General features: G+C 57.2%; 1 protein-coding gene across 4 annotated transcripts; it reads right to left on the bottom strand.

Annotated features, from left to right (window-relative positions):
- Positions 1-2,808: 2,808 nt before the first annotated feature.
- LOC120381609 (monocarboxylate transporter 13-like) lies at positions 2,809-13,602 on the bottom strand. Of its 4 annotated transcripts, none has more exons than XM_039499759.1 (5): positions 13,491-13,602; positions 8,577-8,787; positions 8,291-8,434; positions 4,095-4,862; positions 2,809-3,367 (listed from the first exon to the last, which is right to left on the bottom strand). In XM_039499759.1, the coding sequence occupies exons 2-5, from the start codon at positions 8,776-8,778 to the stop codon at positions 3,156-3,158; spliced, it is 1,326 nt and encodes a 441-aa protein (XP_039355693.1). In that variant the 5' UTR covers positions 8,779-8,787; positions 13,491-13,602; the 3' UTR covers positions 2,809-3,155. The 4 variants fall into 4 exon arrangements, with proteins under 4 accessions (XP_039355693.1, XP_039355694.1, XP_039355692.1 ...); XM_039499760.1 differs by having other exon boundaries at positions 13,477-13,497; XM_039499758.1 differs by lacking the exon at positions 13,491-13,602 and adding an exon at positions 13,271-13,332.
- Between the last annotated feature and the right edge of the window lie 744 nt (positions 13,603-14,346).

The raw sequence follows: 14,346 nt of genomic DNA, 5'->3' as shown, positions 1-14,346 counted from the left end.
CCAGTGGGGTACCGGAGTCTGGTAGAGTAATCAGGAACCTGCTAGAACCAATTAAGGCAGCCAGGCTGATTAGATCCCCTGCAGCTAATCAAGGCAGGCTAATCAGGGCCCCTGGGTTTAAAAAGGAGCTCACTCCAGTCAGGCGAGGAGGAGCGTGTGAGGAGCTGGGCGTGAGTAGACGTACTGCTGGAGGACTGGGGAGTACAAGCGTTATCAGACACCAGCAGGAAGGTCCTGTGGTGAGGATAAAGAAGGAGTATGGAGGAGGCCCTGGGGAAGTAACCCAGGGAGGTGTAGCTGTCATGCAGCTGTTACAAGAAGCACTATAGACAGCTGCAATCCACAGGGCCCTGGGGCGAATCAACAGCCCTCCTCGGGGGTCCAGCCGTAGGCTCCTCCGCCTCCTGGAACCGCACCTCTCTGAGCCTTCAGCACGCCCGTCTCTCGCTAACCCCCCTTCGTTTTACTGCTCCCCAGTCACTTACTGCAGGATGTGCCGACCATGGGGTGCGGTTTATCCCACCGCTGCCACCAGTTGTTGTGGAATCACCGGGGCGATGCTCTGGATCTGCTCCCTACAAAACCAGCCAGGACTCTGGGGGAGCCTCCGCTGTTACGTTTTGAGGCTTTGGGTCCCTGTGCTTCAAATTCCCTTTTGGGCCTTCCTAATTGGGTGTTTAATCCAGAGTTTAGGCTCCTTTCTATTTTCCTCGCTAGGATTTAACCTGCACTTTTTAAAGGAGGCCTTTTCGCCTCTCGCGGCTTCTCTTACTTGGCTGTTTAACCAGGGCGGCGCGTTTTTGGTGCCTCTTGCTGTGGTTTTTTTTTAAATTGGGGGGGGGGGGATGCATTTCAGTGGTGTCTTTAAAAGGGTTCCATGCTGTTTTCAGGTATCCCTGTATAACGGGCCGCCCCGCCCCAGAGGTGGGCGCATCTCAGTGCCAGGCAAGGGGTCCCCAGGTAACCAGCCGTCCCGCCCCAGAGGTGGCTGCATCTCAGTGCCGGGCGAGGGATCCCTGGGTAACCAGCCCCACTCCAGAGGTGGCTGCATCTCAGTGCCGGACGAGGGGTCCCCGGGTAACAGGCCGCCCCACCCCAGAGGTGGCTGCATCTCAGCACCGGGTGAGGGGTCCCTGGGTAACCGGCCGCCCCGCCCCAGAGGTGGGCGCATCTCAGCGCCGGGCGAGGGGTCCCTGGGTAACCGGCCGCCTCCAAACAGCCTGGGAAAGGCTGGATTGCAAAGGGTCTGTGCAATCTCCCGGCCAGTGGACAGGTGCCAGGATCCCAGGGTGAGCCCAGGCCAAACACTACATATAGGACAGGATGGTTCCTGCTCTGCCAGCAAAGTCAGTGACTGTCTGCTTTGTGCTCAGAACCGCTGACCTCCTGGTTCCGGGATGGGGGGGTGGGGGCTGGTGGATTAGAGCAGATGGGGCTGGGAGCCAGGACTCCTGGGTTCTCTCCCCAGCTCTGGGAGGAGAGTGGGGGCTGGGAGCCAGGACTCCTAGGTTCTCTCCCCGGCTCTGGGAGGGGAGTGGGGGCTGGTGGGTTAGAGCAGCGGGGGCTGGGAGCCAGGACTCCTGGGTTCTCTCCCTGGCTCTGGGAGGGGAGTGGGGGCTGCTGGGTTAGAGCAGGTGGGCTGGGAGCCAGGACTCCTGGGTTCTCGCCCCAGCTCTGGGAAGGGAGTGGGGGCTGGTGGGCTAGAGCAGGGGGGCTGGACGCCAGGACTCCTGGGTTCCATCATCACCAGGTCCGCCCTGTACTTGAATTAATCCCTTTTCTCCCCCCCCGCGCAACTCTGCAAACCCACCACAAGCTGTTTTGCCCAATCCTTGAAGAAACCTCCCTTGTTAATCGTCCATCTCCTCCGGCGACGTTAATATTTACCCTCCCTGCCGGTTCCCTCCAGCCCCGTCCTGAAGAGACCTGTTCATTTCAATCGGCCGAAACTCAGATGAACTTTCACACTGCTCTGCTTCCATGAGGCACTTTCAACCTTTGGTCCACCCAGCCCCGGGGGGGACACATGCACTATGGCCGCTTCCAAGCTAGTCACGTCCACCTGGGCCCCTTCCTCTCCCGCGCTGGTCAGGAGACCATGAACTTGGACGCCTGCCAGAGGAATTGTCTGGTTTTAATTCCCCCCCCCCCCAACGCAGCTCTGTTCCAGAAAAGGCGGCACTCGAAACCGCCATTTTGTCCCCCCTCAAAACCGTCATTTCTCTATATAAACCCCTCCACCATTTTAAATCACCAAATCCTACCTTTTGGAGGGTAAACGATGCCCACTGAGACCCCCCGTTCCCTTCCCCAGCCACACCCGTCTAATTACACATCTAGCAGCACAAAATCCATAAATCTGGGGTGGGGGGGGAGGCGTTTTTACATCGGTAACTGCATTTCTGGGCTCTGGGACATCCCTCATGCCCCCGGAGTGGGGTGCAAAGCTGGGTGTCCGTTTCCTGCCCGCCATTCCCAGCAGCAAGTGGGGAAACTGAGGCAGGGGCCTGCTGCCCACGAGATTACGGGATCGGGCCTTTTACTTCCCTGTTTGCATACACCTGCCCTCGCTGGGTCAGTGCTGTATTTCCCCAAATGAACGGAGCCGCCCGATCCCCCTTCCCCTTCATAAAACGTTCTTTGCAGTAGACTCAGGCTCTGATCCAATTTCTGCTCGTTCCTGGGGTCTCCCTCCCTCCCTTCCTCAGCGTCCTCCCCGCATTATGGACCTAGGCTTCCAGCAGGCCTGGGGGAGGTTGGAGCCGGAGCCCGTGGGAGGGAGCGGAGGAGAATCCAGGAGGGCAAGGGTGGTAGTGAAGTGGTTTATTTCTGCGAAGGAACATCCTTCTAGGTCGAGATGTTGAAGAGGGTGGTGGTGGTGGGAAGACAGACAAAACCCCAGGACCCCTCCCCAGGCTCGAATTTACCGCATTAACCCTTCCAGAACCTGGTTATGGTCCCAGTGAAGACGTTCGCTCCAGGGATCAGAGGATACAAACAGGGGATTGGACCCCCGGGACAGGAGAAGCCCCAGGCTGTGATAATGGATTGAGGGGTCCCAACGGAGCTGTGCGGGGTGGGATGGAGCTGTCCCTCCTTGATCCCCCCCGCCCTTCACCCAGCCACTGGCTGGCACTGCCAGCACCCCCTTGCAGTCACGCTGGCTCCCTGAGATCTTGGCTTCTGGCCAGACAGTCTCTGTCCTGGGAGGAATGTTCCCCAGAGGCCTGGGTGCAGGCAGGAGAGGAGGAGCCCAGACAGGAGAAGAAGTTGGGTAGGGTGACCAAAACCAAGCTCCCGGCCAAGAGGAAAGCCCCAGCTGCCAAGAAGGAGGCCGTGTAGTTCCCAGTCACGTCCCGCAGCCAACCTGGAACAGAGAAAAGACCGAGTCATCTAGAGCAACAGCCGGAAAAACCAGGGCGAGCTAGAACAACAGCCAGAGAACGTAGGGCAACCTAGAACACGAAGGCGATCGAGACTGGCACAAGAGCCGAGTGTGATCTAGAACAACATCCAGAGAGCACAGGGCAACCTAGAACACGAAGGTGATCGAGAATGGCACACGAGCCAAGTGTGATCTAGATCATCCAGAGAGCACAGGGCTACCTAGAACATGGAAGTGACCTAGAATGTCATGCAAACCCAAGTGGGATCTAGAACAACATCCAGAGAGCACGGGGCTCCCTAGAACATGGATGTGACCTACAACACCATAAGAACCCAGGGTGACTTAGATCAAAACCTAGGGTGACCTAGAACCAAGGTGACCCAGAATGAGGTCACAAGGACCTTGTGGGGTCTAGCTGGTTGGAGCAGGGGGAACTAGGCGTCAGGACTGCTAGGTTCTATCCCCACCTCTGGGCCTATCTCCAGGGTTGGAGGGCAGCTAATCCCAAGCAGGATGATGTTCACGTGTCAACCACTGGTCCCATGACCAGGGTGGGGGTCAGGAGTCTTGGCTCCAAGAAGGACCAAGTCTATGACTGAAGGTTATGGGGAAAAGAGTAGGGCTGGGGATTGATTTACTGGGGGGGAGGGAGGAGCTCATTTCCAATTAATTGAACGGGAGGAGAAGGAAGCCAGTGGCGATCTACCAGAGAATGGCGCTCCCAGAAGCCCGCCGATGCTCTCCATCATCTGCAGCAGCCCCATCGAGCCGAAAATCCGCCCGATGCCCACGATTTCCGGCAGGATGGAAAAGACCACGGGGGTGAGTGCCCCAGAGAAGAACCCGTAGCAGACACCGATGGCCATCAGCAACGGGTAGCCGCGTCCCAGAGGCACCAGCGCCAAGGAGATGCCAGTCAGGGAGGTCCAGGCCACCAAGATGTGGGCGAAGCGGAAAGCCCGGCAGTCGGCCAGCCAACCCGAGAGGAGGCGGCCAGACAGGTCGGCCACGGCCACCGCGGACATGAGGAAGGCGGCCTGGTGCTTGTCGAAGCCCAGCTCCCGGGCTCGGGCCACCAAGTGGACATAGGGAATGAAGTAGCCGGTGTTGATCAAGGTCACGGCCAGGACGAATCTCATGAAGGGCCAGTGGGACAGCAAAGGCAGGCCAAAGAGGGTGGAAAGCTTCCCCAGGCAGCTCCCGCCGGGGTCCCCGGGGCCGGCCAGGTCCTCCTTGAGGGTCAGGGGGCGGATGAGGGCTCCGCACACCACCAGGTTGAAGGACATGCCGGCCACCACCAGGAGGGCCCCCCGCCAGGCGTAGGTGTCCACCAGGAACTGAAAGAGCGGGGAGAAGGCGAAGGAGGACAGGCCCACGCCCGTGAAGGCCAAGGCCGTGGCGAACGTCCGGCGCTTCTTGAAGTAACGGGCCACCGAGGCCACGGAGGGCGTGAAGACCAAGGCCCACCCGAAGCCTGCAAAAAAAAGGGGGGGGGGTAGAAAAGACACCTGTCAGGGCCCGCCCCAACCACATCCAGGTTGTTATGGCAACAGCCCGGGACATGGCCACAAATGAGACTGTTTTGGGCCCATCCACTTTTGACTCGTTTTTCCAAAATGGCTGCCGTGTGGCTGCAGCCATTTTGAATGAGGCCCGGCTCCTTGCTCCCCCAGCCTCAGTGATTACTACCCTCGCCCCCACAAACTGCAGGGTTCCCCCACACACACGGGTGGCCATTTTGAATGAGGCCTAGCTCCTTACGCCCCTAACCCCCTACAGTGGCGGACATTTTAAATTTTGTCCAACTTCTTCTCCCTACCCTCACCCATTAACCGGTGGCCACTTTGATGGGCCTCTCCTTCCTTTGATGCCCTTCATCCCCAAACTGTCCCCCTCAGCGGCAGCCATTTTGAATAAGGTCAGGCTCCTTCCCTGCAGCCCCACAGAATGGCAGCCATTTTGAAAAGGCCCTGCTCCTTTCCCCTCTGGACCCACAGTTCCTCCCACATACCCCCCCATCAAACTGTCCCCCTCATAAGCAGCCATTTTGAATAAGGTCTGGCTCCTTTCCTGTGGACCCACAGTTCCCCCCGCAGATGACAGCCATTTTGAAAAGGCCCCGCTCCTTTCCCCCCTGTGCTCTCCTCACTCCAAACAACTTCCCCACTGATTCCGCAGACACACTGGCAGCCATTTTGAATAAGACCCGGCTCCTTCCCCTGCTTGGGTCCATGGTTGCCCCCACATGACGGCAGCCATTTTGAAAAAGGTCATCCACCTTCCCCCTGCCCCCCCCATGGAAGCCATTTTGAATATGGTCTGGCTCCTTCCCCCTGGGCCTATCGTTCTCCATCTTCCCCCTACCGTCCCTCCCCCACCCTAGAGACCCTCCCCCATGGCTCCTGCACCCCACTGATCCCCCCCACCTCCCCATTTTCTACCCCAGCACAAAGATATAACTGTGCACCCGTTGTCATGTTGGGTCACTTTGGTGTGATTAGGGTCTATACAGGGTTGGCTCTCTTTTTTGGGGGGGTATGGGAGATGAAGGGGGGGCTGTTTGAAGATAATGCCCTGCCCCCCCTTTCCACCCCCACACTGCAGCCCTGGAGCTGTGGCGGGGGGAGATTTTCCCGGCAGCCCCAAATATTGGCTGGGGTTCCTGGGCATGGGCCCTGTGTGGTAATCTGCCACTGACACCCCCCACCCCGGCGGTCTGAGATTTGGGGAGGCTTAGCGATCGCCACCCTGCACGACGCGCCACCCATGCCCTTTCAGGAGTCTGACTGATCTTGCGTCCCCTCCAAGTATCACCTCCCTTAAAAACGACTGCCGTTACGCTCCATAATGTTTGATGGAAATATGCTAATATGATGCAACTGGAAGAAGCTTCATGCAAAAGGTCTCCTGTAAGGTATCGTTACAAAGCTTATAATCGACTTGAGTGTGTTCATCCTGTTTGTATGCATGGATCAGTCTTGTATCCAAAACTAGGAATATGAACGATAACTTTGAGGTCATTGTAATTATGCAAAGTGTTGGCCATTAACGATGGTGTAGAGTCTTGATGGCTCCCCTTGAGTAGGACAATTGGTTGTAAGTGGTTTATTTACCTGCAAGTACCAATCCCCAGACATTTTTACCCCAGTTCCCTAAATGGCCCCCTCAAGGATTGAACTCACAACTCTGGATTTAGCAGGCCAATGCTCAAACCACTGAGCCATCCCTCCCCCATGTCACCTGATACTGGAATCCATCTTAAACCTGGTACTTTTCCATTGAGGGTGAGGACCCAGAGAGACAAAAGCTTCCCGCCTTGTGCTGAAGCTATAAAAACGAGTGGAGCAGGACAAAGGATCATGAGAGAGCCCCTGCTTTTCACCTAAGATGCCTGCTGGAACTAACAAGGATTGTACCAGCCTATGAAGGAGTCTAGTCTATGAAAAAATTGTGGAATTGGTCCTGCTTTGAGCAGCGGGTTGGACTAGATGACCTCCTGAGGTCCCTTCCAACCCTGATCTTCTATGAAAGAAGCTTATTGGAACATCTCCGAGAGTGAGATTGACCTGTAATCAGTTTCTTAAGGTATTAGGCTTAGACTTGCGTGTTTTGTTTTATTTTGCTTGGTAACTTACTTTGTTCTGCCTGTTATTACTTTTTATACTTAATAAAAATCACTTTTGTTTATTGATAAACCCAGAGTAAGTGATTAACACCTGGGGGAGCAAACGGCTGTGCATCTCTCTCTCGCAGTGTCAGTACGAGTTTGCCCTGTAGAAAGCTTTAAACAGAGTGTGGAAGTAGAGAAAACTGACAGGGATTCGAAGGGGATTTCAACGCACGCCAGCCTCCGTTCTCAAGAGGCAGGCTAGCTGTAACCCTAATAACGCGAGCTCTGTAGACGCGAGGAGCGCGTGAGGCGAGTGGCAAAGAACTGTGTGAGAAGTTGTTGCGAGCTTGTGTCGATAAATATGGAATGTAGACTAGAGTCCAAATAAGTGAGAAAAATAAGATGTCGAGGTGACCAACATGCAGCTGTTGCTTATCATTGTATGTAACAAAAAGTATAAATGCTTGCTGGAATTGTTTACCAGTACAGAGACCTGCCTAGGAGGGGGAAAACCCTGTGTCCTAGCGCACTCTCTCCCTCTATGCAACTGCTTGAGAATAAAGTGTCTGACTTTGCTGCACCCAACCAGAGAGTGACAACTATGTTTTTCTCCGACAAGAGTAAAACGGAGTTGGATCCCATTGGGAGCTGGGGGTCTGGGTGACTGGTCAATTATTTTAAAGCAAAGTAGTGGTCCATATGGATAAGAGGAAATAGCCTGAAATCCAATTTTGTTTGTACACGAGATGTGGACCGCTTCTGTTTTTCCGGCTACCGAGGTCTAACTTTTTCAACCTCTGCATCTGTTGGCCAACCGTCGTCCGACCAGCCCTCGTGATTTCCCGCTGCTGTGAAAATTTCAATCAGTAAGAACCGGGGAGGAAACAAAAAAATGCTTCATCCATCGTTTTATGCAACGGCACAGGTTTAAAATCACTAACAAGTGACAAAAATAAAATGGTTCCAACCCATGATCTTACGCAGCTGTGAAAGCGTAACTTGGCAAAAATCTCAAAGAGATGCTTTAAAAATAAACGCATCAAAATTATCCAAAAAACCCAACACTGAATGCTGCCAAGTCTTAGCTCGGGTCATTGCGAACAGCAGGCAGTTTGAACTCAGAAAAAGGCAACATGCAATGAAATGAAACTCTTTAAAAACACACCACCGACAAGAATTGGTCATTCCTGCCTGGAATATCTGATATTAGACCCAGAATCCCTTGCTCCTGGTCTTGGGTGAGGATGGTCCCAGGGTGCACCAAGGCAGGGGGAGCTCAGGGCGGGACCTACCTGAGAGCACCCCGATGCTCAGGTACAGGTGGGTCAGGCTGGTGGCGAAGGAAGCCATGATCATACCCAGCCCCGAGAGGAAGCCGCCGGCCATCACCACGGGGCGCGCGCCGTATTGCGTGCTGAGGGCGCTGCCCACCGGACCTGCAGGGGGCGGCAGAGAGACACCGGGCGGGCCCTTGTTAACCTGCGATGCAGCTGACTCTGGGGGAGGAATGGGGTTCTCCCTCCTACCCTCCAAAAAGGAGGGTCAGGATCCCCCGCCCACCACCACCACCAAACTCACTAGCAAATTGCTGCACCGCAATCCCGATGGAGGTGATCCAGGACACCCGCGCCGACAGCTCCCCGAAGTACCCCACAAACTCCATGAAGAAGACGCCGAAGGAGCGGATCACCCCGAAAACCAGCGCCGACTGGAAGAAGGCGGCCAGCACCACCATCCAGCCCCAGCCCCCGTCGGGGGGCTCGGGGTGCACCACCGGCATTGGGGCTCACTGTAGGAGAAAAAGGGGCATTAGAAAAGGCTATTTTGCCCTGGAGTACAGGTCCTCCAGTCCCGGCCTCTCCCAGCAGGGGGCGCTGTGTGGTGCGGGGCGGGGGGGCTGGCTGCAGGGGGAGCTCCCGGCTCCTCCAGTCCCAGCCTCTTCCAGCAGGGGGCGCTGTGGGGTGTTGGGCAGGGGGGCTGGCTGGGGGAGGGAAGCTCCCGGCTCCTCCAGTCCCAGCCTCTCCCAGCAGGGGGCGTGTGGGGTGTTGGGCAGGGGGGCTGGCTGGGGGAGGGAAGCTCCCGGCTCCTCCAGTCCCAGCCTCTCCCAGCAGGGGGCGCTGTGGGGTGCAGGGCAGGGGGGGCTGGCTGCAGGGGGAGCTCCCGGCTCCTCTAGTCCCAGCATCTCCCAGCAGGGGGCGCTGTGGGGTGCAGGGCAGGGGGGCTGGCTGCGTTTTCCCTCCCTTTGCGTCTCTCGCTTGGGCTCAAAACTGCCCCCCCTAAAGACTCCATGTGCCCCCTTCCCGGCCCCCAGCTCCATGCCCGGGGCTCCGGGTGGCCCCCCACCTGCCCCTCTCCCCATACCAGGGGCCCCTATTCTCCCCTGTCTCTCTATGCCAGGGGCCCCCATTCCTCTCCATGCCAGGGGCTGCCCCCCCCAGTCTTATTTCTCGTCTGTCTAGGAGATTGACATGACCAATGCAGTAGGCCCCGTTAAGAGGGGCACCATTCAGCGGGAAGACCCTAATTTCTGCCCTCCCACGGTCCTTCGTTCTACAGGCAATCCCAGAGGCACGCACCCGAGGCCAGGGGTGACCCCCTCAAATCAACAGGCCTCTCCCCACTGCTAGACCCCGTGGATGAAGCTAGATCGGCACGAAGCCCTCTTCATCCAGAGAGTCTCCACTGCTATTCGGTGCAAGATTAAACCGGCCGTATCATGCGCAAAGGAGAGCGAGGATGCTACCACCCGGAACAACAAGATGCCAACGAAAGCTCTCCTGCCCGTCGGGAAACGCACGCAACGCCTGAAGCCGGCTTTGCAATAACTTTGGGTCTCCGGACCCAGTCAGTAGCAGAAACGCGTGTGAAGTTTGCGGACGATACCAACCCAGGAAGGGTTGCGAGCGCCTCGGAGGGTAGGATTAAAATTCAAAGTGATCTGGACAAACTGGAGAAATGGTCTGAAGTCAACTGGATGAAAGTCAATAAGGACAAATGCAAAGTCCTCCACTTGGAAGGAAGAATCCGATGCACGCAGGCGAAATGGGAAACGACTGCCTAGGAAGGAGAACTGCAGAAAGGGATCTGGGGGTCATAACGGATCACAACCTCAATACGAGTCAGCGGAGTGAAAAAAGCAAACATCATTCATGTATCCATGTATTAGCAGGAGCATTGTAAGCCAGACACAAGAGACATTCTTCCGCTCTACTCCGCGCTGATTAGGCCTCCACTGGAGGACTGTGTCCAGTTCTGAGCAGCACATTTCAGGAAAAAATGTGGCCAAATTGGAGCGACTCCAGAGAAAAGCAACACACATGACGAAAGGTCTGGAACACATGAGCGACGAGGGAAGATTGAAAAAGTTGGGTGGGTTTAGTCTGGAGAAGAGAAGACGGAGAGGGGACATGATACCAGTTTTCGTGGACATAAAAGGTTGTTTCAAGGAGGAGGGAGAAAAATGGTTCTTAACCTCTGAGGATAGGACCTTGGTAGCCATAAAAAAAGAAGTGGTCCACATCACGTGTCCAAACAACGCTGGATTTCAGGCTATTTGAAGAAAAATTGTTCTTCTTAACCTCAGGACAGGACAAGAAGCAACGGGCTGAAATTGCAGCAAGGGCGGTTTAGGTTGGACATCAGGAAAAACTTCCTAACTGTCAAGCGGGTTGAGTGCTGGAATAAATTGCTGAGGGAGGTCGTGGGATCTCCATCATGGGAGATTTTTAAGAGCACATTAGACAAACACCTGTCAGGAATGGTCTAGATCAGGGGTCCCCAACGCGGTGCCCATGGGCGCCAGGTCCCGCGCCCTGCCCGGCGGTCGAGCATCCGCCGAAATGCTGCCGAATTTCTGCGGCATTTCGGCGGCGGTGCCTCTCGATGACGCCGCTTGTCAGCGGCAAGCGGCGTCATCGAGAGGCACCGCCGCCGAAATGCCGCAGAAATTCGGCGGACACTCGACCGCCGCCACGGTCCTTCGTCTGGCGCCCGCTTGTTTTTAAGGCCCGGCTTGACAAAGCCCTGGCTGGGATGATTTAGTTGGGGATTGGTCCTGCTTTGAGCAGGGGGTTGGACTAGATACCTCCTGAGGTCCCTTCCAACCCTGAGATTCTATGATTCTACGAAACCGAGTTGAAAACATTAGATTTGGGAGGGCGGGGATTTGGGGTGCGTGTCCCCAAACATACGTAACGGCCATCCTGGGTCAGACCAAAGGTCCGTCTAGCCCACTGTCCTGTCTTCCGACAGACGCTTCGGAGGGAACAAACAGAACCGGGATAACATCTGAGTGTTCGTCCAGGCTGATATTCCCACGTAACCCAAACTGGAGAACGTCCCCAAAAATAATTCCCAGAGCCGCCCACGCTCTCCGCTGCCTGCTTTCTTCCGTCTTTGCTTCCCGTCATCTTTTGGAGTGGACGACGTGGCAATCCGAGCACCTGTTATGCCAGATCTAGCGGGATTTTGCGGAACCGCATTCATACCCTGGTTCATTGGGGTTTTCGAGAACGTCTCCGAGCCCCTACGTGCGTGACGCATTGATCTCGCTTCTTATGGAGGAGTTTTATGGGGGCGCCTGAGCACAGAACCGGTGATGGGGGACTCGTGCGAGTCGCACCCGAGAGAGAGTTGGTCTGGAGCAGTGGTTTTCAAACTTTTTTTTTCTGGTGACCCAGATGAAGACCTTGACGCTTCGGATGATTTAGTTGGGGTTGGTCCTGCTTTGAGCAGGGGGTTGGACTAGATCCCTCCTGAGGTCCCTTCCAACCCTGATCTTCTATGATCCTATGACCCAACGGAGCTGAGGATGAGGGGTTTGGGGTGTGGGAGGGGCTCAGGGCTGGGGCACAGGGTTGGGGTGTGGGGGTGAGGGATGCAGGCTGGGGCTAGGAATGAGGAGTTCAGGGTGTGGGAGGGGGCTCTGAGCCGGGGCAGGGGGTTGGGGTGCTGGAGGGGGTGCGGGCTCTGGGCTGGGGGTGCAGGCTCTGGGGTGGGGCCAGAGATGAGGGGTTTGGGGTGTAGAAGGGGGCTCTGGGTTGGGGGGGCTCAGGGCAGGGGATTGGGGCACACACACGCCCCCACCCCCAGCTCCCATTGGCCTTGCAGTAAATGGGTCGCGACCCACAATTTGAAAACCACCCGTCTAGATAATACTCAGCCCTGCCATGAGCACAGGGGACTGGAGTAGGTGTCCTCTCGAGGTCCCTTCCCGTCCTACGATTCCCCGAAGGGAAATCGTTCTGATCAACGGCTCCCTTCCCACTTTGCCCGTCAAACCACCTAACCAGGTGGCCTTCGGGTTTTTTGCATCTTGACCAAGGGGTTCTCCGTACACGGGAGCGACTGGCGCGGCGGATGAAGCTAGATCGGAACGAAGCCCTCTCAATCCAGAGTCTCCACCGAGATCCAGGAGCAGCTCCGGCGCTTAAAGGCTAAGCCGACGGACTTTCATTTCTGCTTATTAACCCCCGTCCACCCCCCGGTCTCCCTTCCATGGGACCCCCTTCTGCTTCCCCATTAACTGGCTGGTCTGTGCCAAAGCGGATAATCCACCTTCAGAGCCGATTTAAACAGCCCTTAATCCGAATTAACTTCCCAGTGTAGACAATCCCCTTAAGAGGATCAGAAATCCCCCCCTTCAGAGACAGTTAAGAGTAAATCTGCAATAAATTGACCACCCCCAACCCCCCCTCTCCCACAAGCGTGCTGAACTCTTTAATTTTGCAACCAGGTTTTTAACATCTTCACCCCCAGCAGAGCCAAGACATACCAGGATGAACCCACCTCCATCACCCCCAAGATCGCATGCCCCCCCTCGCTGTCTCCCCTAGCAGCGACTCACCCCAGAATCAGCAGCCCCCAAAGCAGGCAGAAGGTATCTAGTGGCGGCAGCTGGGTTAGGGGGAGGGGGGCATTATCCCTTTAACTAGGTGACCCCCACACACATACTCACTCCAGTGAAGGGTGAAGCAACAGCAACTTATGGGGCTGCACAGAGGGGACATGGGGGGGGTTATGGGGCTGCACAGAGGGGACATGGGAGGATGGGGGCTAGTCTTGGGTCTCCCCCTCCTCCACCACCACCACCGGAGCTAGTGTAGCCAGGGTCAAAGTCTATCGAATCGCAGCAGGAAAACAGGGACCTCCAAACACCATTGCCTCCCTTCCCCCCTCCAGCCCGGGCGGTGTGTGGGCGCTTCCCCCCCCCTCCACCAGGCGTTACACCTGTATACCCGCCTGGTCTCTAATCTCCCCCACCCCATCCTTACCTGGCCAAGAATTACATCAGCCTCCGCTGGCCCCCCGAGAAAGTCAGGGCAAAAAATCCTCCCCCCCCGGCTGCCCCCCTTCAGAAAGCCCCCTCTGGGCGTTATATCCAAATACCAGCCTGCTCCCCCCTCCCCCGCCTTCCCGGGGACTGGCGATCCAGATCCCCCTTAAGAAGGGGGGGGAGGGGAGGCGAGGATCAATGCACCCCAAAAATCCGACCCGCCGGGCGCTACAGCCGGGCCGCCCGCTCACGTGGACCGCCGCGGCCGCGCCACCGGGTTGCAACGTTCCAAAGGGGGGCGGGGCGCAACCTTGTTGCAACGTTCCAAAGGGGCGGGGCGCACCGGCCGGGCGGGAGAGCCGAGACTGAAGCCGCTGGGCGCAGGCCACGCCCCCTTGGCCCCGCCTCCCGCTCTCACCCCACCGGGGCCGGCGCAGACGCAGTTGGGGCTGTACCGGAGCAGCGGCTGAATGGGTTTAATTTTGGCCACGCCTCCTTTCCCTGCTCTCCCCCCCCCCGGCACGGAGGAGACTTCGGGGGGGGGGGGAGCTATGGGGCTGCAAAGAGGGGACATTGGGGGGCTATGGGGCTGCAAAGAGGGGGCATGGGGGGCTATGGGGCTGCACAGAGGAGACATGGGGGGCTATGGGGCTGCACAGAGGGGGCATGGGGGGTTATGGGGCTGCACAGAGGGGATATCGGGGGCTATGGGGCTGCACAGAGGGGACATGGGGAGTTATGGGGCTGCACAGAGGGGGCATGGGGGGGCTATGGGGCTGCACAGAGGGGACATGGGGGAGTTATGGGGCTGCACAGAGGGGCATGGGGGTTATGGGGCTGCACAGAGGGGCATGGGGTTATGGGGCTGCACAGAGGGGACATGGGGGCTATGGGGCTGCACGGAGGGGCATGGGGTTATGGGGCTGCACAGAGGGGACATCGGGGGCTATGGGGCTGCACAGAGGGGGACATCGGGGGCTATGGGGCTGCACAGAGGGGACATCGGGGGGGCTATGGGGCTGCACAGAGGGGGCACAGGGCCGCCCAGAGGATTCCGGGGGCCCGGGGTCTTCG

Source organism: Mauremys reevesii, linkage group 14, assembly GCF_016161935.1.
Source record: "Mauremys reevesii isolate NIE-2019 linkage group 14, ASM1616193v1, whole genome shotgun sequence".
Lineage (NCBI taxonomy): Eukaryota > Metazoa > Chordata > Testudines > Geoemydidae > Mauremys > Mauremys reevesii.
This window is presented reverse-complemented; position numbering and strand designations above follow the sequence as displayed.